The sequence below is a fragment of the Scyliorhinus canicula genome, chromosome 13, assembly GCF_902713615.1.
Source record: "Scyliorhinus canicula chromosome 13, sScyCan1.1, whole genome shotgun sequence".
Classification (NCBI taxonomy): Eukaryota; Metazoa; Chordata; class Chondrichthyes; order Carcharhiniformes; family Scyliorhinidae; genus Scyliorhinus; species Scyliorhinus canicula.
Window position 1 is genome coordinate 15954987 of NC_052158.1, and position 26230 is coordinate 15981216.

Sequence of the window (26230 nt, forward strand, 5' to 3'; positions counted from 1 at the left end):
TGAGGATTTTTTCCACTAGGCTGCATGTTTGGGCTGATGTGTAGCAGCTCACCAGGTACCATGCAGGCCTTGCTCCATGATGATCAATGTGTGGGCTCGTTCGTGGATGTGCATGGGAGAACAGGCTATTCATTGCAGCCAAATATTAAAGGGAACAATGGACCTCAGGTTCAGAAAGGCACTGTCCCATTCTTAATAAATCCAGGGTTTATTGGCACATAATGTATTGAAATATGAAACTGAACGTTGTTTTAATATGTGCATTAAAGTTAACTAAAAAAAACTCCCATCTCCAACACATTTTTCCTAAAGGTTATAGAGAGTAATGTTGTAATCAGTAGGTTAGTTAACTACAGGAGGTTTGTGTCTAACAATGCAATTTATGCTGTGAATAAAGCACAATCCTCTCCATGGTCACCGGTGTTCAAACTGTGGTGATTTAGCATATGTACACCCTGCTCTACACGGGGCTTGGAAATCCAGCTCTGGAAACCAAGGCAGGTTGAGAATTATTTCCAATGATAATGATACGTAATTGTGCTGTGTAAATGTCTTGGGTTTGAAGGTCTGTCGTTGATGCCTTTGCCTGCAGATGTGTGCAGATCGGGTAGATTAGAGAACAAGTAGTGCAGAGGTCCAGAGTAAGAGAGAAGTAAAATTAAAAATGGAGCTGGGCCATTTGGAGGTGATGTCAGGAAGCATCTATTCACAAAAAAAGGATGGTGGAAATTTGAAACCCTCTCCCCAAAAGGCAGATTGTAAATTTCAACATTGAAATTACAGATTTTAGTATGGTAAAGACATAATAGTATATGGAACCAAGATGGATAAATGGACCTGATCAGCCGTGGTCTAGCTGAATGGTGGAGAAGGCTTCAGGGGCTCAGTGGTCTATTTGTCTTTAATCATTCAGCAAAATTATTGGCATGTGGTGGTATGTTTGTTTGATATTTGTTCGTGATCGGGAACACGGGACTTTGTTGGGGAGAGGCCACTTTCTTTGCTACGGAATGAAACCCCCGCTGTTCCATCACGTGCATATAATGAAAAGAAAAGCTCCCCTGGAACGCTTAGCATCATTATCAGGTCAATAAACAATCAGCCAGCCCAAGATGGGGAGTTTAGGTTTATTCTTTCTCAGGGATGTGTGCATCGCTGGCTGGGCTCAGCATTTATTGCCCTTGAGAAGGTGGTGGTGAGCTGCCGTCTTGAACTGCTGAAATCTTTGTGGTGTAGGTTCACCCACTGTGCTGTTAGGGAGGGAGTTCCATGATTTTGACCCAGTGACAGTGAAGGAACGGTGGTCTATTTCCAAGTCAGGAATGTGAGTGACATGGAGGGGAACCTCCCAAGTATCTACTGCCCTTGTCCTTCAAGGTGCGAGCAGTCGTGGGCTTGGAAGGTGTTGTCTAAGAAGCCTTGGTTCCTGCAGGACATCTTGTAGATGGTACACACGACTGCTACTGTGCTTTGGTGGGGGAGTGAATGTTTAAGTTGGAGGATGGGGTGCCAATTAAGAGGGGCTGCTTTGTCCTGGATGGTGTTGAGCCTTTTGAGTGTTGTTTGAGCTGCACTCATCCGGGCAAGTGGGGAGTAATCCATCACCTTCCTGATTGGTGCCTTGTAGATAGTGGACAGGCTATGGGCACGCACTGTTGACTCAGTTACCGCAGCAGTCAGACAGTTAGTTAGGCTCAGGGCATTGGCTTGAGGAAGGGGCCACAAATTCAAAACACGGGCTGGCCCCTCTCACTTGCCTTTGCATATAGTGAGTGTGACTACTGTATGAAGACAGTCAGGTTGGGGACCTACAGTGGTCAATTAGTCTGCTGACACTCGATTGTCAAAGCCCAACAAACATGAGCATTGGCCACTTGGGTAAGGCTGCGGGAGCGCACAAACCCTTGTGGCAATGAGTCAATGCTACCAGAGAAAGTGAAAACAGCACACTGCGAATGAGTCGGAAGACAAAACAAAAAAAGATGAAACAGATGATTGAGCACCTCATTATCCGTCATGGGACGAGGAACCGTGTGGTCAATGTACAAAATAAAAAAGGGCTTGTAAATTATGTTGCATGACCAGTCAGTGACACTATCTTCATTTGACCAAATAGGGAGGGGTTAAAACCAGTTTCCTGATGACAAGTTATTGACGAGCTGAAAACACTGCACGTCCAGTGCTGTAGTCTCAGAAGTGTACAAATTCCCCTTCGGGGACTTGAGCACAAAATCAAAGGCTGACATTTCAGTGCAGGAGTTGAGGGAGTGCTATCCCAGTCAGAGATACCATTCTTCAGATGAGATGTTAAACAAGGGCTCCGTCCTCCCTCTCAGATAGACGCAAACAAGCCTGTGGCACTACGTAAATAGCGCAATTGTCCCTGATATTTATCTTTCAAAAGTATCAATGAATGGATTAGCTCGCCATTATCGCACTGCTGCCTGTGGGAGCTTCCTGTGTGCAAATTTGCTGCCGCATTACCTACATCATAATAGTGACTACACTGCGGAAAGTACTCTGCATCATCAAGCACTTTGGGATGCTCAGAGGTCATGAGAGGTGTCATATATAAATCTCTCTTACTTCATTACAAGACAAAGAAGCAAACTTATGATCATCCCTAACCCTGATTATCTGCTCTGTTTCCCTCCATGGCCCCAAATTTACTGTACTATTCTTATCCTCTGATTATTGACATCATTGGAAAACATTTAGAGATTCTGCAAAATATCAAAATCATGGTTTGGTTTTGCATAAACCCAGTAAATCTAGTTCAACAATTTCCACAGACTCTGAAAGCTCACTTACGAGCTTGACATATTATGTGCATGGAAGGTACCTGGTAGAATTTACCATCCATTCAGCTCCGATAGCAGATCAGTAGGAATGTGGGCTTCGCAGCCAGGAGACAAAGGTGTCAGGCTATGGGTCCAAGTGAGCAGCAAAAATCGAGATTTCATGTTCTGACCAGCAAGAGTTGGTGTTTTGGGTCCAAGGTAACATCAGTAATCTGGGCTTCTGGTCCAGGAAACCAACAGGAGCTATGGGTACTGAGTGCTGACAGATATGGGGGCTTGGGTCCCAGATACAAGCAAGCATCAAGGCTTGAAAGCCAACAGTAATCAGGACTCTGGGTCGGAAAGCTTTTAAGCAGTTTGGAAATCTATTTTGAGAGCAGAAGGCGAAAGCTTCCAATTTGACGCTAGCATCCTCGGGGGCTTTTGGTTACGATTCCAGTTTGAGTGACCAGCAAGCATTATGTTTCCAATTTGAGACCAGCAGGAGTTCAGCATCCAGTTTGAGGAAACCAGCAGGAGTTTGGATTTCTGGGTTTGAGACTAGCAGGAGTTAGGTTTCTAGTTTGAGAAAATCTGCAGGAGTTGAGATTTCCATGTTGGAGACCAGCAGGAATGGGCTTCCAGTGAAAGTTGAATTTCCAGTTGAAGTGACCAGCAGAAGTTGGACTTCTAGATTGACACCATCAGGAGCTGGACTTCCAAGTACATCTCAAAATGCAAATCCGTGAATCTACTCATGGCGTGAGGAAAACTGATTGGGCAAACAAACCAAACAAGAGCTAGAATCATAATGAAATTACCCTGTGGGAAACAAATTTGTGTTTGAACAAGTTTGTTGACCAAGACTTCTCCATCAATTATATTACTGAAGATGTTGTTGTCTAAAACATGTCGTCAGCCGTGCTTGCTTGTCTCTGATTCATAAAGTTGCGGATTCAGGTTTCAATCCAAGAGATTTGAGCACATGTAACCCAATCTGTTGCTCCCAGTGCAGTATGAGAGCACTGTCGGAGGTACTACTGCCTTTCAGATGTGATGTTCAACAAAGTTCCGCTTGCTCATTCAGTCATCCCACAGCACTATTTCAAAGGACAGGAGATCTCAGCCCCCCCCCACGATGTCTTCACCAACAGTTATCTCCCAACAAGCCGCACTTCATTGTCCATCGGTTAGCCATCAATCAACCGGTGAATGAGGTCTGATGTATTCCTTTATGACAGGTACTTGAGATTATATCCGTATTTCACTGGGCAGGCTCTTCGAGAGGCAGGCTGGTGCTGGAGCAATTGACCCAAGGGGGGTAAGGGGATGGGAGGGGGGCAGATGCCCAGCATACACTTCTTTGCCGCACTTCCAAGAGCTGCAGCGATCGCTCGCTATCCCAGATAACACCAAATGCATGTATTTGCCAGGAATGAGATTAACAGCCCCCCCTACAAATGGTTTCAGTTGAACCCACTCTCCATGTAACCAGAGAGATGTTTATATACTGTACATTTTTTGTTATATTTATTCATATATATATTATGTATATTCATATCTCAAACTTTTTTTCTTTCCTCTTCTTTCTCATACAATAGGCCATTTAAACATGGCACCATAAGTAGAAAAGTGCAATGAAAAATATACCACTTTTGAGTGCATCATGATCTGGGCATTATCTGCAGCCACGGGAAGTGGGAGTGTTCGTGCATGAATAACGAGAGGGTAGAAAACAATTGTTAATACCTGGAATTGGTTTTCATCCCACTGCCCAGCTAATTCCATCCCACCATTAGGTCTGCACTTGAGGGGGAAGAATTGGGGAGGGCTGAAAGGAGAGGTGAAGTGAATGGGTGGCAGGAGACGATTTAAACCCAACCATGCTTCCATCGCATTGCCCACCCAACCACTCCGCACCCCCTCCCCCCCCAAACAATCCCTCCTCCTCGCCCCTCGCGTCAGTGGCCGCTGGCGTTACGGAATTCGCCATTCTCCGTGATCTGCAGGCGCGGCGGAGGGTGCGACGACATCACGCCGTTCAGCTGGCTCTCGCTGCACCGGTCTTTCATGTGAGTCAAGGTGCTCATCAGCCGGGAGTTGGTGGCCCCCATCGTTGAGAGCTGCCTCTCCTAAACAAAACAAAACATGTATAAAAAGGGAAGAAATCCGCATCAAAGCCACAGCATCCATCGCCAAGGAGGGCGAACCCCTCTGTACCCTGGAGCAGCCAAGCCAAGTCCTCGAAACGGTTGAAGGGGAGCCAATTTATAACAGGGGAGGGGGTGGAGAAAGCTGTGGGGCCTTAAAGAATTGGGAAGCAACAATCTCAGTGAGGATATCTGTAGCAGCCAATTGCATCATTCAGTCCAAGAAGACTTCCCTTCCTTCAAGTCCTGGGCACTGTACTGCTTTGAGCAGGGGCCCCCCTCCAACTTTGCTGCCAACCAGCTGCCAAAACTGTTCCACCGCAGGGTGGACAGAATCCCAGGGTATTACACATGGGTTACATACATCCTGAGCCAGAGCGGTGGAGCAATGGATGGGGAGAGATCAACGGTGAGGAAAATAAAAAAAACTAATTTGTGGCATGTGGGAATGTGGAATGCGAATGTGGGAATCGGGAGGTTTTCTGTCGCAGTGATAGTGATTCGCACTTCTTATTAAACAAAAAGGAGGGTGGGGGGGAAAGGGATGGTAATTTCTTTCAAATATAAAAGTGGTGAAAAAAAGAGAGGATGGACATGGTCTGATTCGACAGTTAGATTTCAAGTGCCTCCAATCAGAGTGAAGAAGTGTGCTCCCACAGGATTTGTGCTTGGATGATTCCAGAGTATGAGGAACATTTCAAAGCATCGAGAATCAAATCTACCAACGATCTACAACATCTCTGCTTCCGCAACCCAGTGCAATGTGTTCCTCCGTCATGGCCGAGGCTTCGGGACCTATTCTCGTAACCCTCCCCATCCTCCCCTATCACACTGATGCCACGCCAGCTTAATGAGGTTTTGAAATGAGCGGGTCTGAAAACCCTTCTCACCTCCTACTCTCCCCTGAAAGCTGCTTTATACTCCACCCCGACAAACTGATGTAGCTGAGGGGTTAAAGTTTATCAAGAGCCCCTTGTCGACCTGCCCGCCAATAAATTCGACAGAAGGAAGCGACCTAGTCCCCATTTGCACAATTTGTTAAGGAATCTATATATGTGTTGGGTCAACCTTAATGAGGCTTTCCTGCTGCCTATTTGCTTTCAGAGTGAACTGCTTTCTGTGCCATTTTCGGTTTTGCGGCCCTCTATATTTTGGGGACGTAATGGGTGCTGCAGCACTTGGTATTGTGACTGGCTGGCAGTGGGCAACTTGTTCTGGGTTACCATGTGGCGGTTCTCATCCCTTAACAGCGAAGACTATCTAGGAAACTGGAAAAAAGCCCCCCCCCACAAAGGTGTTAGAACCTGGCTGGTGTGCCTAGGAATCTAGAGATTCTTTCAGTCCCGGGGGGGGGGTTATCAACATTGGCGGTTCAGAGGACAAATCAACACCCTGATCAGCCATTGCCACTCTGGATACAAGCAACATTACTTCCTTAGGGGATGATGTGGACCATGTTGTTTTCACAATTGCTCCCACCCCACCTCCCTAACCTGTGCTCCAGTATCTAACCTACACTCAGTGCTCCCTCACACCACTGCCCCCCCCCACCCCTTCCACATTCTCATGCACCCCCTCACTCCCCCATGAAATGACACAGCCAAAACTGTTGACCTTCTGCACACGACCTGCCTGCGCGAGAGTCCGTGTCCTTGCAATGTTGATGATTTGCACTATCCCACCCGTAATTGGTTAAATTCACAGACTTGGTGGTCAGTGGATGTCCCGCCACAATATCGGTTTTACACCCTGCCCACACGAGCAGTGGAGAGAAACATTGGGTGTGTCTGATCCCGGATGCTCCCCGCCCATTGCACCAAGTTGAAATTTGTCCCCAGAGTAAGGGCCTGTGGGGTACCCCTACATTTGGCATCTCTGGAGGCACCGTAGCTTGGACCAAAGACACATGAAGAGACACAGCACAGGGTATGAATGGCTTCAATTTGTGACAGAATGGAGACCATGCAAACATCACGGTGGGGGGGGGGGGAGAGAGAGAGAGAGAGAGAGAGCGGAGGCATGTTGCAGGGCCTGAAAATGAAACACGGCAATTCTTTTTGTTAGCTTCACTCTCGTTACGTCGCATTTCCCGCCTCTCAGTCTCTCTGCATTGATTTGACTCTTCGGATGGACTGAGTGTAGTGTGTTGCAGATTGAAGTTTGAGCCTCGGGTTGCCAATCCAGCCTTGGTTTCCACCTTGTGGCCAGTGTTGCCGGGTGGAGTCTGTTCAAACTCATTTCAAATAGAGGACTTTGCATGCTGGGCCCAGACTCTGAGATCAAAGTTCAAGGTTTCAATCCTTCCTTTATTACTCACTTTAAAGCAGCTTTAATATATTGGTTGAACTGGGTTATGAGTTGCCCATGAAGAATCCCTTGCAGGATCTGAGGATGGCGTTGTGGGATGTGCTTATAGTCCAGTCTCATAACCTGCTCTGGGGAGCAAGGGGAAGAGGCTGGGCAGGGTAGACACACTGGAGGATGTTTCCACTGGCTGGGGAATCCAGAACACTGGGCGGCGTGCAGGGAGTGGGCACGGGCCCAGTTATTTAATATGAGAAATTTTTTTCACTCAAGAGCGTTGTGAATCTTTGGAACTCTCTGCCTCCCGTCAAAGGCTGTGGATGTTCCACCATTGAGTATATTTAAAGCTGAGATCAACAGATCTTTGGTCTCTCAGGGAGTGAAACAATATGTGAATGGAGTAGGCGGAAAAGTGGAGTTGAGGCAGAAAATTAGCCCTTATCGTGCAGAATGATGGAGCAGACGCGTGGAGCCACATGGCTCACTCCTGCTCCTATTTCTTATTCTGGGCTTTTGTTCGGCGTTGTCTAAGATGACTTTATACTCTTCAAAACTAAAAAAATTATCTAAAACAAACAATACAGGGGTGGGGGGGAGACCTCCCCTGGTGGGGAACATTACCTTAAACTATAAAGTTTGTGTATTTAAAACTTCATTCATGGGATGTGTGCGTCGCTGCCTGGGCCAGCATTTGGTGCCCATCCCAAACTGCTTTGGGTAGTTTGCTTGGCCACTTCAGAGAGCATTAAAAGTGAACCATGTTGTTGTGGATCTGGACTCGCATGTAGGCCAGACCAGGTAAGGACAGCCGATTTCTTTCCCTAAAGGGCATCAGTGAACTGGATGGGTTTTTAGGACAATTGACAAGGTTTCATGGTCATCACTAGCTCAGTTGGCTGGACAGTTGGTTCGTGATGCAGAGCGAAGCCAGCAGCGTGAGTTCAATTCCCGTACCAGCTGAGGTTATTCATGAAGGACCACCTTCTCAACTTTGCCCCTCGCGGCTGAGATGTGATGATCCTCAGGTCTCGCCTTCATAGCGAAAGCAGCCTATGGTCATCTGGGATATGGCAACTTTACCTTTAATTGATATGTGTGTGTGTGTGGGTATGTATATAAAAACTGTGTCTATATCTGTACAGGGGTTAAAACCAATAGCAGCAAAACACTCTCAAACTTTGTCCCATGACCTCCTGTCAATATCATGGGTGACTTCAATATGCACATGGACTGGGAATATCAGGTTGGTCGTGGATCCCAAGAAAAGGAAGTTGTGGAATGTTTAAGAAATGGTTTTTTGGAGCAGACTTGATTAGGGATCTTAAGATGAAGGAACCCCTAGGGAGCAGTGACCACAATATGATAGAATTTACGCTGCAGTTTGAAAGGGAGAAGCTGGAGTCAGTGGTAATGGTATTACAATTAAATAAGGGTAACTACAAAGACACGAGGGGGGAGCTGGCCAGAATTGATTGGAAAAGGAACCTAGCAGGGAAGACAGTGGAACAGCAATGGCAGGAGTTTTTGTGGGTTATTCGGGAGGCAGAGCAGAAATCCATCCCAAGGAGGAGGAAACAGGCTAAGGGCAGGACAAGGCATCCATGGTTGAAGAGGGAAGTCAAGGACAGCATAAAAGTAAAAGAAAAAGCGTACAAAGTGGCAAGGATTAGTGGGATACCAGAGGATTAAAAGCGAGCAGAGGACAACTAAAAAAGCAATAAGGGGAGAGATAAAATATGAGTGCAAGCTAGCTAGTAAGATAGGATGTGCTTCTTTCAACACATAAAATGTAAGAGAGAGGCAAAAGTAGACATTGGACCACTGGAAAACGTGGCCGGAGAAGTAATAATAGGAAACAAAGAAATGGCAGACAAACTGAACAGTTATTTTGCATCAGTCTTCACGGTGGAAGACACTAGTGTGATGCCAGAGCTCCAGGAAAATCAGGGGGCAAAGGTGAGTGCAGTGGCCATCACTAAGGAGAAGGTTCTGGGAAAACTGAAAGGTCTGAAGGTGGATAAATCACCTGGACTGGATGGGCTACACCCCAGGGCCCTAAAAGAGATAGCTGAGGAGATTGTGGAAGCAATGGTGGTGATCTTTCAGGAATCACTGGAGGTAGGAAGGGTCCCAGAGGACTGGAAAGTGGCTAAGTAACACTACTGTTTAAGAAGGGAGGGAGGCAGAAGAGGGGAAATTATTGGCCGGTTCGCCTGATTTTGGTCATTCGTAAGATTTTAAAGTCTGTATTAAAGATGAGATCGCGGAGTACTTGGAAGTGCATGATAAAATAGGACTATGTCAACAAGGCTTCTTCAAGGGGCGTTTGTGTCTGACAAATCTGTTACAGTTCTTTAATGAGGTAACACGGAAGTTAGATAAAGCAGAACCAGTGGCCGTGATTTATTTAGATTTCCAGAAAGCCTTTGAAAAGGTGCAGCGTAAGAGATTATTCAATAAATTAAGAGCCCATGGTGTTAAGGGTAAGATGTTGGCATGGATAGACGATTGGCTGACTGGCAGAAGGCAGAGAGTGGGGATAAAGGAGTCTTTTCATTAATGATCTGGAAGAAGGAACTGAAGGCACTGTTGCTAACTTTGCAGATGATACAAAGATCTGTAGAGGGACAGGTAATATTGAGGAAGCAAGGGGGCTGAAGAAGGATTTGGACAGGCTAGGAGAGTGGACAATGAAGTGGCAAATGAAATACAATGTAGAAAAGTGTGAGGTTATGCACTTTGGAAAGATGAATTTCTAAATGGGGAAATGCTTTGAAAATCAGAAGCACAAAGGGACTTGGGAGTCCTTGTTCATGATTCTCTTAAGGTTAACGTACAGGTTCAGTCGGCAGTTATGAAGGCAAATGCATTGTTAGCATTCATGTCAAGAGGGCTGGAATACAAGACCAGGGGTGGACTTCTGAGGCTGTATAAAGCTCTGGTCAGACCCCATTTGGAATATTGTGAGCAGTTTTGGGCCTCGTATCTAAGGAAGGATGTGCTGGCCTTGGAAAGGGTCCAGAGGAGGTTCACAAGAATTATCCCTGGAATTAACAGCTTGTTGTATAAGGAACGGGTGAGGACTCTGGGTCTGTACTCAGTTTGGAAGGATGAGGGGGGATCTTATTGAAACTTACAGGATACTGCGAGGACTGGATAGAGTGGACGTGGAGAGGATGTTTCCACTTGTAGGAAAAACTAGAACCAGAGGACACCATCTCAGTCTAAAGGGACGATCTTTTAAAACAGAGATGAGGGGGAATTTCTTCAGCCAGAGGGTGGTGAATCTGTGGGACACTTTGCCGCAGAAGACTGGAGGTCAAATCACTGAGTGTCTTTAAGACGGAGATAGTAAGGTTCTTGATTAATAAGAGGATCAGGGGTTATGGGGAGAAGGCAGGAGAATGGGGATGACAAAAATATCAGCCATATTTGAATTACGGAGCAGACACGATGGGCCGAGTGGCCTAATTCTGCTCCTATGTCTTATGGTCAGGGACCATTTGAGACTTGCCAGATCCTGTGCTGTGTTTTGCTGCCACGGTGACAGAGGTCTCTGCTGCTGAGAAGCACTGGGAGGAGCCGGGATGTCACCGTGAGCTATCACCTGTTTTACTGCAGGAAACTGCAAAGTACATTCGTAAATATCGATGAGCCGAAACCAGCATAGGAATACTGGAGATGGAGGAATGGAAGGAAAATCACACCCGGTGATAAATATATTTCTAAATGAGGGTAGAGGGAGCTCTGCTCCTCCAAGCAACACCTCCCACAATGATGCACATTATACATTTAATTACACATCATAACAACAGAGCAGGGTCCTTAGCTAAAGGGTGTCCACAGATACCATATGTTGCAATGGATTCAACCACAGTGGGGAAAAGAGAGGGAGACAACATTTGGTGAAAATGTTCAACAGAAACTTCAGTAATAGAAACCTTTCAAGATGTGACTGAACAGCAACGGCAGACTGGTCTGCTGCCGAGCCAAAGTGAGGGTAAAATCCAGGCTTTGCCCTTTGATCCTCTCCAAGTTGCCTTCAGACTGGCTTGAAAGCAACCTGCGTTCCATCGTTGCTCAGTGCTTGGATGATGCCAATGGATGTTTGAACCGACACTGAGCTGATGGTGGAGGGCTTGACCATATCGCAGACAGTTAAGACATGGTAAACTTTGATGTTGCAAATAACTAGTGGCAATGAAAAGGACATAAAAATGTATGCACACATGATTGAACGTGGAAGTGGGTCACAACCAAGGCACAACACAGCTTTCCGGTATTTGCCCTTGACAGTCAACACTTTAGCATGTCAGGCCAACACTCCCATGGGCATTCATCAGTTCTCAGCCAGACTGGTGGTCACAAAGCACGTGGTTCTGATATCCAGTTTGCACAACCAGTTCAAAGGTTAACCTGCCCGTGAAAGTTATCTGAAATTGTCCATTTGGCTGGAAGTGAGCTGTAGGCCACTTGTCACCTCTAACAGCTTCAAATTCCCCAAACACACTGACTACCAATAAATATGCTCAATAAGGTTGTCAGCATGGACGACCAACCAACAGAGACTAATACATGGCATTAATAGGCAGCATGCCTCATGCCAACCCTATTAAATTAGAGGGATTAGGAAAATGGATCCCAATTGCACTTCCTATGTCAAGTCTGACTGGCACTGGGCTGCACCAGAACTATTCACTGTTCCCGAAGCTGAACGATGGTTTCTGAGCCGGAAAAGACTTGGCATCCCAGACTCTCCTCAAGTCTCTCCCAATACAACTCCCTCCATTTAAGGAGGAATGTTGGAAGGGAGAGTGTGGTTGGTGCAGTTCCCAATTAGGTTTTATAGTTTAGTTATCTAAATAAAGTTGCTATGGCAGGGGTGGTGGAGTGGAACTTTCATGAGAAGACAGATTTGACATTGTCCTCCTCATCTGCTGCTGTTGGTCCCAAATTCCACCTGAAATTCCTCAGGCAGAGAGGAGAGAGAGATCTTTGCGGAAGGTCAGAGGGTGTGTCAATATTCCAGTTAACGTTGCAGAAGTAGAAGCAGACCTAGGCTAATCGGCCCCTCAAGCCTTGCTTCTCTATTCAATACGATCATGTCTGATTTGATATAGCCTCACTCCACTTGACTAGCTGTCCCCCATAACTCTAGACTCCCTTGTGGGCTGGCTGAGAACAGATAAAAAGCATACAAGGGGAGGCTGGCGTATCTCCCACCTTGGATGGTGCCCAAATGAAATACTAAGCCAGTATGATAGAATGGCAAAATGCAAATCTGTCACAGGTCATACAGGTAAGATTTCCTGAGAGAGCACAACACGGTACAAATCATTGAAATTCATTTTTGTAGGCAAATGAAAAATAATTAAAAGCCAGGCAGCTAAAACCAGTTGGCAACAGACTGCAAGCTGACACACATGCAATACAGACAGAAATCCAGCTTCAACACAACATCTTGGACACACTTTTTTGTGAAACTTTAACCTAAGAGGAGGCAAAGAAGTTAACACTTTGCTGAACTGGTATGCATTGCGGACTCCAGTTTCTTTTGAGGTAAAGCCACCGGTCCACTGTACATCCACCCTCCCACCCAAACACCTTCATGAGACCTCTTGCCTCTCCAGAATCTCAATTAGTCAAGAGCAATGGCTGGGCAGGGAGGTGGAAACACCTGTGACTCCATCGGTTGACAGTGGGTGAATTATGATATTTCCCCAACCCCTCTCTCCCCTCCCCCCTCCCCCCCCCGCCCCCGCCCCCTCCCCCTCCCCCTCCCCCCCCCTACAACCACTACCATCTAATCTGATCTGGTCTTCCTGTAATAGGTTGCACTCAATAGCCTGTGGGACCTGCCACTGAGGTGGCCACCATGCACTTGGCCCAGACCGGATTGCAATGTCTCTTTTCTGGGATTACTTTTGATGCTCTTTCTCTCTTTTAAGGACAAATATCAAAAGCAAATTTCCAAATTGAACTTGGCTCAACTGAGGGTTATCTCTGAATTTGCCCGACTTAAGCAGCCACTTCAATTTAGTTTTGCATAACATTTTTTTCTACAAATAGTCACAGCTAAAAACAAAAAACATGGGGTGGAATTTTAGGACCCCCTCCCGCTGGCGCATTTTTCCGACCCTGCCGAAAGCAATGCACTTTTGAAAGGTTTGCAAAAGATTTTATGTTCAATTTTTACAATTTGGAGATTTGAATATTGAGGGGCCTATCCTCCGTTGAATTCAGAAAGATTCAAGCCTAGATTTCTGAATAGAGAGTTATCTTCTTTGCTCGCTATGTGAGACGATACAATACAATATGCTTAACTCGGAAGTTGCACTATGCCGGGTGACAACAACCCAAAAGTGCGGTCCTTTTGGATCCCTTTGCATAAGAAAACTTGGTTGCAATGTCAAGCCTCTTTTGGTGATCCAGAGAAGGGCTTCACGTGATTTCACGTCAGCCTGGACTCCCCAAGGGAGCTGGCCTGTGCTGCTGTGATTCAGGAGGCATGCAACGACTAACCCGGAGGCCTGGACTAACTAACCGTTGGAGTCAATGAACCTTCGTGGCATGCTACGTTGAAAGTCGACAACATGATGTGGGATGTCTGTGTGTGACACAGCTGTCACGTCACGTGGCGAGACGTGGGTCAATTGAGGACATACTAGTTGAAAAGACAAATGGACATGCGCAGCACAGGCACTCATACACGCACAGAACAGACATGAAAAAAAAGAAGCCACACCACCTCACATTGACTTTGCAGACACGTGTGAAAAGATCTTCGGTGTAGTCCTTGTCTTAGCTCAACACTGATGGAGTATCAGTCCAGGGGGCATCAGTGACCTTGCAGTAGTGCCTGTACCAAGTAAGATGGCGACCTCAGTACTTAAGGAGCTCTTCAGGTATGGATACTCCTGCCCTCCACATTCCGCACTCTCCTCCCCCCCCCACTCCAGCTCCAATCCCCAACAACCGGGCTCCTTATAGTCCTCGCCAAAGAAATTTCTTCCAATCCCCCAAGGCCTTCGAATCAAGATGTTTCCACCCCCTATACTTTTCATTTCAAAAATCTTTATACTATGTTTTGGTGGTGGGAAGAGGGGTGGGGGAAGGACGAAAAGGCAAAACTGCAAGAGGTCTATGAGTACTTCACCCGTGAAGATGTTGTGTAGATTTGATTTCTGACAGCTTTGAAATAGCTGGTCTGCTGGAGATGTGCAATAAGGTCCAATATGTGCCCATTTCTGCAGCCCCCCCTCCCAACCAGTTAACACAAATGGTCACCGCCAATTTGAGGCGACCTCCAATTCATTTCATATTCAGCACTTTTTAAATTCCGCCTTTGATGGGGAAACAACAAACTGTGCAAAATACCTCCATCGACCCACATTGTGGCTCAATCTCAGGTGACCCATTGCTTGGACATTGGAACTTTTCACACATCTCCGCAGCCTTCAGATCTTCTGAAAGCCAGGGATACTGCAGCTTAAAAGATTTCTCCCTTTTGTTTGTCTCGTACCTTATGGTTTGCTGCCCTCAAATGTCGGAGGAGATACAGGCGGCGCAAGACACCGTTCCAGCCAAGGTTCTCTAGTCGCCTTTGAGTCGGTCAACAAGGCCCTCACGGCGCGACCATCTCCCCTGCCCCCTTCTGTATGTGAACGGAGCATTCTTTCCCACACCCGGCTAACAATGCGCCACTTGATCAAAACCACCAGCCCGAGGAGTGACCCCACTTACCGGGTCTTGTGGGCAATCTTGAACGTAGATCCGGAATTAATTTATATATAAATATATATATACACTTTTTTTCAAAATAAAGAATTAAATGTGATCAGTGTAATACCCTGTTTGCCCTCCCCTTCCCAAGCACCCCCCCCCCAACTCCCTCCTGAAATAAACAAATTTGAGAACTATTTTTCCTGCCCAGGTTGTCTGCCAGAAAGGACAGCATGGTCTAAACGCCGCCCTCAGTATAGGTCCCGCACCAACGGAAACCCCAGGAAAATCAATGTCAGACCAGCTGTTGCCCCCCTCCCCCTTCCAAGCTGTACTCGAAGCGGCGAGCCTGGCGGCGGATGAGGCGGGGGTCTCCGCTGAACTTGGCCTCGATCCGGCTCGAAGCATAGTCCTTGGTGCGGTGAGGGCGAGGCGGGTGGGCAATGGGTGGGGCTGGGAAGCCATTTTGCTTTTTTTTGAAGGAATGCTCCATTAACTTCCAGAGGGGGGGTTGAAACGTGTTAGGCAGGCAGATTAGAGAGAAGTGTGGGTTAGGAGGAAGTGGGGGGTGGGGTGGGGGAAGGGAAGGTGTTGGAAAGGAGGTTCAAGAGAGTAAGAAAGGAGAAAAGAGAAAAGGAAGGAAGAGAAATAAAGAAATTTACATATGTATTTGCAATATTAGTACAATTCGTTGGCAGAATTTCCATACCATGAAGGTACACTGCACAAAGCACACACGCACGCACATGTATATATTGAATACATATGTAGATATATGTATCACGATAATTAAAGCAACAATGTTAGTTATTAGATGCTGCATTTCCAAAATGGTTGTTCATCAAACAGTTTCCGCCAGCCTTTACAGTACAGATTACAACAGCTGCCCCCTCACGCCAGGGAACTACAATGACCATTACGGAGAACACCGTCATCGGCCGCTGGCTGCTTGACCCCCCCCCCCCACGGGCGTTTGGGAAGAATAGGCTCACAGAATCCCTAGTGTGCGGAACCCATTCAGCCCATCGAGTCAGCACCAACCCTCTGAAAGAGCACCCCACCTGAGCACAACTGCCCCATCCCTGTAACCTGCACATCTTTGGACTGTGGGAGGAAACCGGAGCACCCGGAAGAAACCCTCGCAGCCACGGGGAGAACGGGCAGACTCCGCACAGACAGTGACCGGAGGTCAGACTTGAAGCCGGGCCCCTGGCGCAGTGAGGCAGCCGTGCTAACCACTTGTCCGAACAACATGGCCGCCGCCTACCAGCAGATCCGCGGGCAGGGTCCGTCACGTCCGCCTGTCCTGCCGCCCCTCTCGCATGTCCCGCTGTGGCTCGTCCGCGTCTTCTGCTTTGTGCCCCTTGGCGGACGGGTTCTGGAAACTTCTTTCTTTGATGTCGCCCAACGCCTGTCCAACTCCAACTTGGTAGCACTGGCAACCCTGACTCCCCTCACAAGCAGTAAATTTACAGTCTCTCCCCCCCCCCCCCCCCCCCAATAAAGATGTCGAGAATTCATTCCTTCGACATCAAGAACCGACCTCTTTTTTTTTAACACTTCACCCTAAACCGCCACCACGTGCGCCTAACGGTCGCCGCACGCGCTCCGTTCAAATCCCCGCCTCCGCGTCGTCAGAGCTGCTCCGGCCGCGCGGCTGCCGGTGACGTCGGCGGCTGCCCCTCCCTCCTCCCCACGTGTCGAGTCCGGCTGCGGGAGGGAGGCCGAGGTCCACTCGCGCGCGTGCTGGCAGGTGGGCGTCCAGCCGTGTGGAAGGAGGGAAGTCCGCTGATTGGCTGGCCCGGCCCACGACCCCCCCCCCCCCCCCCCCCAAAAAACTCCCAACCGAGCGCATGCGCCCGTCGACGGCGTGCCGTCTCCAGAAGGTTCTGCCGAGAAGGGGCGGGCGGCCATCTTGGAAGCAGTCAGGTCGAGGGGCGGTGTGAGACGCCAAGTTGGCATGAAGAACCTTCGACCGCCTTCAAAGCTACTCCTTAAACGGTAGGGACGATTGGTCGGCCACTGGGGTGGGGGAAGGAGGAGAGTCTGGGAAATTGCGTTTGATGTCTTGGCCAGATATTGGTCTCTATTAAAGTGGTGGTTTCCCCTGCAGCCGGGTCAGGTTTAAAATTGACCTTGGGGCCTGCCGACAGAGCTGACGTTTGCTCTTTGGGAGACAGGCTCCTGTGATGATCAATGTTATGGAGACCCTGGATGTAAAGTATGGGCATTGGCTCCCACCATTTCCCAATCATCACTGCTAATAATTCCATCCTGGGATTTTTTTCAGGGAAAAGAATGAAGTGTAACATAGGTTACTGCTCCACATCTAGATTACCAAGCCACATCCCCCACCCTCCCCCAATACGTTTGGTGTGAGAGTTGCGGCTTCTATGAGGACAATGTGGTGATGCTCGGTCATAAGACATATGAACAGAGGTAGGCCATTTAGCCCCTCGAACCTGCTCGGTCATTCAATATGATCATGGCTGAGCTGACATTCCTCGCATCCACTCTCCTGCGCTTTCCCTGTAACCCTTGATTCCCCTATTGATCAAGAATCTACCTATTTCGGCCTTAAATATACAGAATGACTCTTCCCCGTAGCTCTCTGTGGCAAAGAGTTCCAACGACTCACAACCCTCTGACTGAAGAAATTACTCCTCCTCTCTGCCTTAAATTGACAGCCCCTTATTCTGAGATTATGCCCTCTGGTCCTAGATTCTCCCATAAGGTGAAACATCCTCTCGGCATTTTCCCTGTCAAGCATCTCAAGAATACTTTATGTCTCAATGGGATCACCTCTCATTCTACCAAATTCCAATGAGTAGAGTCCCAACCTGTTTACCCGTTGCTCAGCAGACAATCCTTCCATACCAGGGATCATCCGAGTGAACCTTCTCTGAACCACCTCCAATGAAATAATATCTTTCCTTAAATAGGGGAACCCAAAACTGCTCACAGTACTGCAAAAATGGCCTCACCAGTAACTACTCTTCTACTTTAACCCCCCTTGAAATAAGGGCCAACATTCCATTGGCCTTCCTGAATGCCTGCTGTACCCATGTGCTAACTTTGTATTTTGTGCACACATACCCCTGAGTTGTAGCTTTTTGCTGCATTTCTCCACTTAAATAATACTCTGCTCTTTTGTTCTCACTTTGAAAATTAGCAACTTCACATTATACTCCATTTGACAACTTTTTATCCACTTACTTAACCTTGCAATAACTCTTTGCAAACTGTTCGCATTCCTCTTGCAATATTCTTTTCCACCCATTTTTGTGTCATCTGTAAATTTGGCTTCCTTCATCCAGGTCATTAATATATATTGTAAACAGTTGTGGTCCCAGCACTGATCTCTGTAGAACCCCCTGGTTATAGGTCATCAACCTGAAAAAGAACCCCTTATCCCGCTTGCTGGTTCCTGCCCGTTAGCCAAATCTCTAATCCATGCCAATATACTACTTCCAACATCATGGGCTTTTATCTTCTGACTTAACCTTTTGTGAGGTACCTAGTCGAACACCTCTGGAAGTCCAAATACAACACATCTACTGGTCCCCCTGTATCCACTCTGGTTGAGACTGCCACGAAAAATGCTAAAAAAAATGGCAGATACGATTTCCCTTTCATGAAGCTATGTTGACTACTTGATCAATTATGATTTTCCAAATGTGCTGCTATTCCTCCCTTCGTAATTGATTCCAACAATGCATGTTAGGCTCTATATCGCCTTATAGCTACCCACTTTTTGCCTTCCTCCATTTTTGAATAGGCAGTTTTCCAACCCTCCAATACACCTCCAGAATCTTAAGAATTTTTGGGAAATTACAACCAATGCCTCCACTATCTCTGTAGTTACTTTTAAGTCCTAGGATGCAAGCCATCAGGGCCAGGGGACTTACCTGCCTTTAGCTCCATTAGTTTGTCAAATACTCCTTCTCTATTATTGCTTTCATTCGTGCTACCACTGCTGATTACTTCATCGTGTGCTTTGCCTAAAGACAGGTTTGTGGCTCATAGCCTGCTCTTGGGCCTATTTCTTGGAAGTTTTCTTTGTCAGCGGTTGTTTGCCAATGCCTTACAGTCTCCGAAGTCGGGTGAGGAGACAGGTCTCAAGTCTACCTCAGCTGTCGGCCAAATGCTGGCAAATGGGATTAGGTAAAGTCAGATGTTTTCATTCGTTGGTGCAAATTTGATGGGCTGAAGGGCCTCTTCTGTGCTGTATGATTCTATGATTCAGCACAGGAATTTAACCTGTGCTGTTGGCCTTATTCTAAACCACACGTACTAACCATCTAGCCAACGGAGTTAGCTGGCCCCCTTATGATCACTAACCTGTGATTAAAGCTCCAACTGATTGACAGCAGAACTAGGGTGATAGTCAGGGGGAAAGCCTTACAATAATTTTTTAATTTGCATGATTTATCCCCTTCCTTGCCAATGCTAATAGATAATAGAAATGGGGACTTGCCCTGGCAATCTTTTGCATGGAATAAGATTGTCAGAGCTCACCACAATTCAACAGGTAGACATTTTCAGTCAGTAGGATTCCAAGTTTCCTTCTGACCCATTAGAATTGAGCCCCCTTTCCTGCGTACCTATAAAATTCAATGACCACTCCTACTCACTCCCGACAGTGGAGCCCCTATAAATAGGCCGAGGGGTGGGGCCAGAGGAGTAATCTACTCACAGGTCAGCTCAGGACAGACCAGCAATCTGTCCTTGATAATCCATAATAGTGAGTAACTGGACCCAGTATGCCCAGAAACTTCCCCTCCCCCACAGAGAATCAGCTTTCAACTTGCTGTGAAGACAGGTAACCAAACATGACCTTGTCAGTGCTTAGTGACCGTTGATGAGATGTTAATCTGTGAAGTACCATGGCAGTGCAACTAAGGTAAGCAAACATAACCTGTGAATGGAGAGTTAGCCACAAGAACAGGAGGAAGGAAGAGAATATTACTTCAAGAATCAAACCCACTCTTGGAAATCACTCGGCTCTGTACACAATAGTTCCTGAGTATTTGGATGGAAATTTACTATCCATTCAGCATTGATTTGGTTGAAGGGGGAGGTTAATTTAGAAATGGCGTGGACAAGGGCAATTTTAACTTACCTTGCCTGTTAGTTACCAATGAGACTGTATGCAATGCTAGTTTTATGTCTTGCTCGAATTAACTCTTTTAAAGTTAATGGACAGGGTGTAAAACTGACTTTCCACCTGAATCCATGGGATTCCTGCATGAGTTTGGTTAAAATGGTCCCCAATATTTTAGCAAGCTAAAATCAAAACAAAAATTCCATCTCTATGGAATAGCCTCCTCTATTAGGACTATGGAACAGATAATGTTGATACTTTCAAATGCAGAATTGGAATTGAGAGACATATGGTAAGTACAGCATGTTTCGGGGAAGCAGCTGATTTTGAACCTCTGCTTTCCACTGTTCTCGACCATGATTTTCCTCAAGCCATGTTCTGTGGACTAGTTGATGGAGATTGAGTGCCATAATCAGTAAACGGCTTAATTATATCATGTAATTATCGGCAATTCCCATGTCTCTAACACATTTCAACTGGTTCTTTAGTTTATGGTTTCCACCCCCCATCCCTCTCCAGAACATCTTGGTGTTTCACACTTGACAGTCGAATTTAGCAGGTACTGCACTGGAACAGCATCCTTTCAATTCCATTGTACCATCACCAACAACTGAACCTCTATGGTTTCTACAGGGCCTACCCCTGTTCAAACTCACCTTCTCACCAAATGTCTTAATCCCTTCTTTTCTGTGAAATGCTTCCAAATGAATGTCAAGCCATTAATTAAAAGTTGCAGTTTACTTCTATGATCTGCCCCTTGATAACTTATTCCATAACCCCTGTCGCTTTGGTGAAATAAGATTCCGCTTCTTATTCCTCACTTCACAAATTTTAATCAAAATAGTCTGATAACCTCCTCCCTACAAGCAATCCTCCAGAGAAAACTGTTGAAACCCCTCTCTTAATTTAGGGCTATTTCTCTAGAGTATGGGGCTCACTGAATAGTGGTGATGTTCTGTTTCTTTACAATTCATTGTTGTTTGATCATTGAAGTTGGATCAAATGAAATTAACGCCCATGCACACAATTTTATTCATGAATAACTGCATAACATTACTCCAAAAACACAACCTGTCATCGCAACAAAGTTCATTTGTTTGGCCGCAAGCAGCCCCCACAATTCCCTAAATTCCATGAACATAGACGCGTGGTTCCAACACCGGTGACTGCCGTTTCTGTTCACTAAAATCCACAAGCACCGTTGCACAACAGGACCAGAAGAGATCTCGACCAGGGACAGATAGAGGTGACAGCAGAAGAATGAAGCACATTAGATGATAATTAGCATGCAGCATGCTTTCCACTGCTTTGGATAAACTGAATTTCTCTTCCGAGATGCTGATTAATCAAAAAGCACTGCTTTCTGCAAAGCCTACATCTCACTAGGGAAGACACAGCGGTGGAGCAGAAGCAGGTCCAAGAAAGTTTCCGGCACAAGTTGGATGATGTCCTGACATTTTGCACATCATCTTTTTGCAGGATGTGGCTCTGACTGGCACAGCCAGCATTTATTTCCCATCCGTAGTGGCACTGAAACAACTGTCTTGGTAGGCTACTGGAGTCATTTATCGGCCATGGCTGAGTAAAGACGAGAGGTTTTCTACTCCAAAAGAAATACTGAAGACTTGAAAGAAAGTGGCTGAGTCATGGCCGTACAGATATATGTATATGTTGTGTTTACATTATAACGGTTGCTTTAATGCAAAGCAGTTTCACTTTGTAACAACAGTGCAGTCCTAGCTTGAACACAGCATGAATCTGGTTCCTGGCTGGCCCTTACAAAAAATATTCTCTGGAGGGAGAAAACTTGCTCAACTTCACCTACGGGTCAGTCTGCAACTCTATGTGCATTCTACAAGTCTAACAGATGACAACCAGAAAGAAAAATGGCCATGTCAGCCTAGATTTGTAGTGAAATGGTTTTGGAAAAGGCAAAAGCTACCACAGTTCTTTAAACTAAAGAACAGTTAGGACAGGATGGCGGGGTGGGTTACAGACCCAGAGTGATTGCCACATGGCTTGAGCATTGGATCAGGTCTCTGGAATTGTTTAATAAAAAGCTGTGCCGTTAACAGAGGCACTGTAGGATATTTCAGATTGGATGGGCCTGCTACCTTGTGTTGCGTATCCCATCTTTTGCGACCTTTTTATTGACAGGCAAGCCTGCCCTTTCCTGCAGTACTCCTTTCTAACCAACTGATGGCGATGTTGCTTTATCTTAAAATAACGAGCCTGAAATCTGACCTTGCCTGAAGACTGAGATCGTGATCACAGATTAAGATGGATCAACTTGCTGGCAAAAGTAAAACAAATTTTTAGTACAAAAATGTGTCTGAGCTGATTTGCAGAGACACTGAGAAAACCGTTAGTTCGCACCAAATTAGGCTGAAGAGGAGTGCAATGGGCTAAAGGATGCATTACTTGGCAGTGGGATTGGGCAACTGTGATTAAATATATTCCTGGATGTTTTATCGCATGACTTGCCCCCACACTCCAGCCATTCATCAGCTAACACATCCATCCTTGTGATGCACTGCCAATTGTAAAGCAAAAAGACTCATCACTCACTTGACTGTCAGCCAAAGTGTTTGTTCCCCATCCACATACATACACACCATTATAGTGATTGTATACCTGGCGTTGAATGAAATACTTTTAAAAAAACATAGGGCGCGATCTAACAGAAAAAATTTGTGACGCGGTTTGCTGGGAGTTTCTTCCCGGCTCTGGGCGAGTTCCCCGTTGCTACCCAACCACACTGAAGTCACTTTTATAGGCCTTGGGGAGTTTCCTCACCGGGCTAGCCCGTCCTTAGAATTATTTTCATTACTGGGGAGTTGAACTTGCTGCCCAGAACGGCTCCTCAGAGATTGTGCCGCCATTTTGAAAGGGTGCCCTGATCTCTAAATGGGCTTGAGGATCCCCCCCCCCCCCCCACGGGCAATGTTATCTCACCATGGATTTGCTGAGTGGCTGCCCCTGCCCCCTTTTGAGGCTTCCCAAGCCCTCTTTCTGACCCCCCACTTCCAGGACTCCCACCCTTCAAGCGTCTCTCCCGCCGCCCCCCACCTTCCGGAGGCTCCTTCATACCCCTCCACCTTTCATGAGTATGTCCCCCCTCAGGCCCCGGCTAGGGTATTCCTGATAAGGCAGGTAGATGCCAAGAGCCCGATAGATCCCAGGTGTGTACGCCTAAGCGGGTTTAGGTGCGCGAGGGTTGGTCCCTCCCGTTGTGGGCGGGATCCTCTTTGTGAGACCTGGGTAGATCTCTTGAGGTGTACTGGCTGTCGGGAAGCCCACAGGAGTCCTCTCCCGCCATCTACCAGCCGGGTCATGCCCCTGTTCGGGCGCAACGTGGCTGCGAAACCACACCCATAATATTTTTCCATGTCCCAATGATCATTCTCCAGGATTGCATGCAGCAATGTTGTGGTGATTGACCTGCAGTTCCTCAAAGCTCAGGCTGATCCTGGAGGGTTGGCAGTCTCACTTGACAGTTCAGGGATCACGGTTCTGGACTGGTGAACAGATTCACTCCTGATATTGTTAGATTGGAGCATGTGTGAAATCACATGATTGCATTATCCCTCACAATGGAGGGTTCAGAGTTTGTCCCCCCTCTGAAAATAGTATGCAGGGATGCATTTAAGAGGAATTTTGATAAATACTGAAGGGATAAAGAAGGAGAAGGTGACAGGGTAGCATGAAAAGGGGTGGGAAGACGTTCAAATAGAGCTTAAATAACAGTTGGGTTACACAGTCTATTTTTGCCTTCAAGATCGATGTAATTCTATTGGTTAATTTCTACATTACAACTGTGCTTAGTTGGCTCTAAAACATTTTGATACTCCTGAGGCTTTGAAAGATGCTATGCCCATGCAAGTCTGTTCTTTTTATCTATTGTTACCAGTGTTGTGAATTCACTTCACTAATGATTGAACATACATTCATACAAATGTGACCCCAATGTGCTATGGGAGGGTGAGTACCCAAGTCTTTTTTTTTCAATTAAGAGCCAATTTAGCGTGGCTAATTCACCCAACCTGTACATCTTTGGGTTTAGGAGGTGGACTCACGGAAACATGGGGAGAATGTGCAAACTCCACATGGACAGTGACCCGGGACTGTGAACGAACCCAGGTCCTCAGCGCCATGAGGCAGCAGTGCTAACCACTGCACCACCGTGCTGCCCCTGGGATGGGTGAAGTACCAGCCAGGAGTGCATAAGACCATTCTGTCATTGTGTGGATGGATCACTATTCTCGTTGCTGTCCTGGGATGATGGTACAATTCGCCCTGGGCATCTCCTGATAGGTCCTTTCTAGCATTCGAGCCTGAAGATGGATGGCACAGACAGCTGCATTTTGTTGGAAGCAATATCTAGGTTAATGACCTGGTGCCATGCATAAGGCTGATTGTCACTACTTTTGGACAAACCACACTTCTCTCACCCGTCCTTGTATCGGGTGTCAACAACAGATTGATACAGGCTGGGTTCATAAACATCCTTTGGTATCAACCACAAACAGGATGAACCTTCTAAACTCCAGGTCAGGTACTGCATGGATTAGACAGAGTGGGCGCAATTTAACTAAATGGGAATAAAGTCCCATAGAGAGTGTCTTTAGCTGTGTGTTTCCTGGCTCTCGCAGCGCCGAGAAACATGCTATTAAACATCACTCGGGTTAGATAGGGGACACAGCGGGGACCTGTTTTCTGCACTGAGAAGCTCCGCTCACCAGAAGCGATCTGGACACCCTTATTAAAGGGTCCCGTCCTCTATAGCCCCCTCCCCCGAGCCCCAACTCACAATGAGGCCCTCACCCCCCTCACCCCACACCTGTGGAGTTCACCCTTGGTCCGATCAGCATGTGACAAATGCCAGCTTGGCAACCTGGTAGTGCCAACCTGGTCACCTGGCAGTGTCTCCTCCAGCACTGCCAGGATGCTGGCAGTTACTGGGTGCTCCCAGCTGTACCAGGTTACACCCTGCCCAAAGATAATGCACCTGGGGGCCTCCGATACCCTGGGAGACCGCAATGAATGCCGTTCCGTCTGGTCCCCATTGTGGAGATCTGTACTGAACGGCACTCACTTGAGTTCTCAAAGGCGAAGGGGATAGACCCCAACACCTGCATTTTACAGTGAGACTAGCTGTCTAATATGCAGATTTGCCTAAAGGTAGGTGGGATCCATATTGCAACATCTCGCAAGATTGTGTTGGATCCCGCGAGGCGTTGCAAGCCAGGTAGATCCAGGAAGCGGAGTCTCCCAGCTTCTATCTGCCATGTTGCGCCACGCTGCTTTTCAGACGCAGCGTGGCCTTTGATCGCGCCCGTTACATTGCTTAATTAAGCATTCCCAGGACATATACAGCACAGGTTATATACAGATTAAAGCTCCCATTGCATTGTCCCATTATACATTCCCAATGCAAGTACAGAATGGGTTAGAAACAGGAAAGCTCCCTCTGAACTGTCCCATCAAACATTCCAGCACAGGCTAGATAGCATAAAGCTCCCTCTACACTGTCCCATATTCCCAGGGTAGGTATAGCACAAGTTAGGTACAGAGTAACCTGCCTCTACCTGTCCCATCAAACACTCCCAAGACAGTTACAGCACAGAGTTTGATGTGAAGGAAAGCTCCCTCTACACTGTCCAACCCCAATACTCCCAGGGTAGGTCCAGCAAAAGGTTAGATACAGACTGAAGCTCCATGTACACTGTCCCATCAAAATGCTTGCATGTCAGGTCCAGGTTGAGTTAATTGCAGAGTAAAGCTCCCATTATACTTTTCGCAGTACAGTATTTTACCTTTAAAATGTACCACTGATTGTTTTAACTCTGTACACTAACCATCCTCTGACTCGTTAGTAGTTTGGGGGGGGGGGGAGCCAGAAGCAGAAGTCACTAACAAATTCTTTGATGTATTTTAATAACAATGTGAGTAATATCAGTATCAAATGGTACTGAACAGCACTCGTTCCTTCAGTAAACATAGTGTTGCCTAACATGTTACAAAAATCCTTAAGAAATATCCAGGGGGGTTAATGTTCACCTTTAACTGGGGCACAAAATTGGCAATAGGGGCTGGAACACCCCTGAAACAATCTGTCTAATTTATTTTTTGAGCTGGCAGGATGTATAAGAGTGCCCAATCTAGGACCA

At 46.7% G+C, this 26230-nt stretch overlaps 1 protein-coding gene across 2 annotated transcripts in view; it reads right to left on the minus strand.

The window, feature by feature from the left end:
* The window catches only part of LOC119976187 (ras/Rap GTPase-activating protein SynGAP-like), a 506239-nt gene that overhangs the window by 306763 nt on the left and 173246 nt on the right, over nucleotides 1-26230 (minus strand). Inside the window, exon 14 of one of the 2 annotated variants that reach the window (XM_038816493.1) lies at nucleotides 1467-4912. The exons of the other annotated variant lie outside the window; for it this stretch is intronic. Within the exon in view, the coding sequence (XP_038672421.1) occupies nucleotides 4742-4912 (171 nt within the window). The 3' untranslated portion in view covers nucleotides 1467-4741. Of the gene's footprint in view, nucleotides 1-1466; nucleotides 4913-26230 lie in introns of those variants that run through there. 2 annotated transcript variants of the gene reach the window in all.